A 1,112-nucleotide genomic window follows, 5' to 3' on the forward strand; every position below is an offset into this window, starting at 1 on the left:
CCCCCCCTCTTCCCTATACCCACCCCTCCCTCTGCTCCCGCTCACCTTGGTCGCACTGGTCCGGTATTTCTGTTCCAGCTCGGGCACTGACAGCTGGTGGTCGTTCTGCATGGAGGAGGCACAATGCTCACTGTCTTGAGGGTCCCCACCCCTGCCCTTGCCCAGCCCCCCACCCCACCAGGCCCCCTGGGGCCTCTGCTCACGATCTCCGTCTCCTTCCTCATGTTCTCCAGCTTCTCCTTCCTCTTGCCCCCTCCACTGCCCGCCTTCTTCTTGCTCATCTTGGCCGCCATGTCCCCACTGGGACCAGGACCCAGCTCTACCTGGTGCAGCTCGTAATTCTCCTGGGGGTTGGGAGACGGGGAAGGCATCAGGTCCCTCTGGAACCCTTGCCTCCAACCTCCACGCCCCGACCCCTGACCCTACTCACTGCCTTCCCCATGGTGCCCGGTGCAGCCGCCCTCCTTTGCCGGAGACGGAACCTGGGACCTGGACCAGCCCTGATATACCCAGGGAGAGAGGAGGTGGAGCAGGGCGGACCTGATTACAGCTGATCACGGGGCTCCTTGGGGTGACCTCCAGGCCCGGGCAGCTTGGGCATTCCCTACTGGGCTGCTCTACCTGCCCGGACCCCATCGCAACCTGTCACTGAGATCAGGGAACCACTGGGAATAGCTGTACTAACAAGAGGAATAGCAAACATACGGTGCTCATTATGTGCCTGGCACTGTGCTAAGGGCTTTCACATATTAATTTATTTAACCTCACAACTACCCTTTGAGGTGAGTGCCATTCTTACCCACTCCCCTTACAGATGGGGAGACTGAGGCACAGAGGGGTGAAGTCACTTGCCCATGTCCCCAGGCTAGGACGTGGGAGGCAGGACTCAGAACCAGGCAGATTGGCTGCCGGAGTGTCCTCTTCTAAGCCAAATAGCAGGCGCCAGATACCTGGAGGAGGGGTGGGGGGGGAGGGGGCTCTCAGCAGTCGCTGTAATAGCTGTCAGTTCAGGGAGCACTTGCTCAGTGCTGGGTCTGCCCTGTGTGCTTTGCTTGAATGCTTCCTTAGCTCCTCACAACAGCCCTGCAAAGTTACGGTCTCTTATTAGCCCC

At 59.7% G+C, this 1,112-nt stretch overlaps 1 protein-coding gene across 1 annotated transcript in view; it reads right to left on the reverse strand.

Moving 5' to 3' along the window:
• ATP4A (ATPase H+/K+ transporting subunit alpha) overlaps positions 1 to 464 on the reverse strand; it is a 13,546-nt gene extending 13,082 nt beyond the window's left edge. The window contains exons 1-3 of the mRNA XM_007470995.1: positions 431 to 464; positions 204 to 344; positions 46 to 105 (exon numbers count right to left, since the gene is read on the reverse strand). Of these exons, the coding sequence (XP_007471057.1) occupies positions 46 to 105; positions 204 to 344; positions 431 to 442 (213 nt within the window). The 5' untranslated portion in view covers positions 443 to 464. The remainder of the gene's footprint in view (positions 1 to 45; positions 106 to 203; positions 345 to 430) is intronic.
• Positions 465 to 1,112: the final 648 nt, after the last annotated feature.

Source organism: Lipotes vexillifer, unplaced genomic scaffold (genome assembly GCF_000442215.2).
Source record: "Lipotes vexillifer unplaced genomic scaffold, Lipotes_vexillifer_v1.1 scaffold182, whole genome shotgun sequence".
In the NCBI taxonomy this organism is placed as follows: domain Eukaryota; kingdom Metazoa; phylum Chordata; class Mammalia; order Artiodactyla; family Lipotidae; genus Lipotes; species Lipotes vexillifer.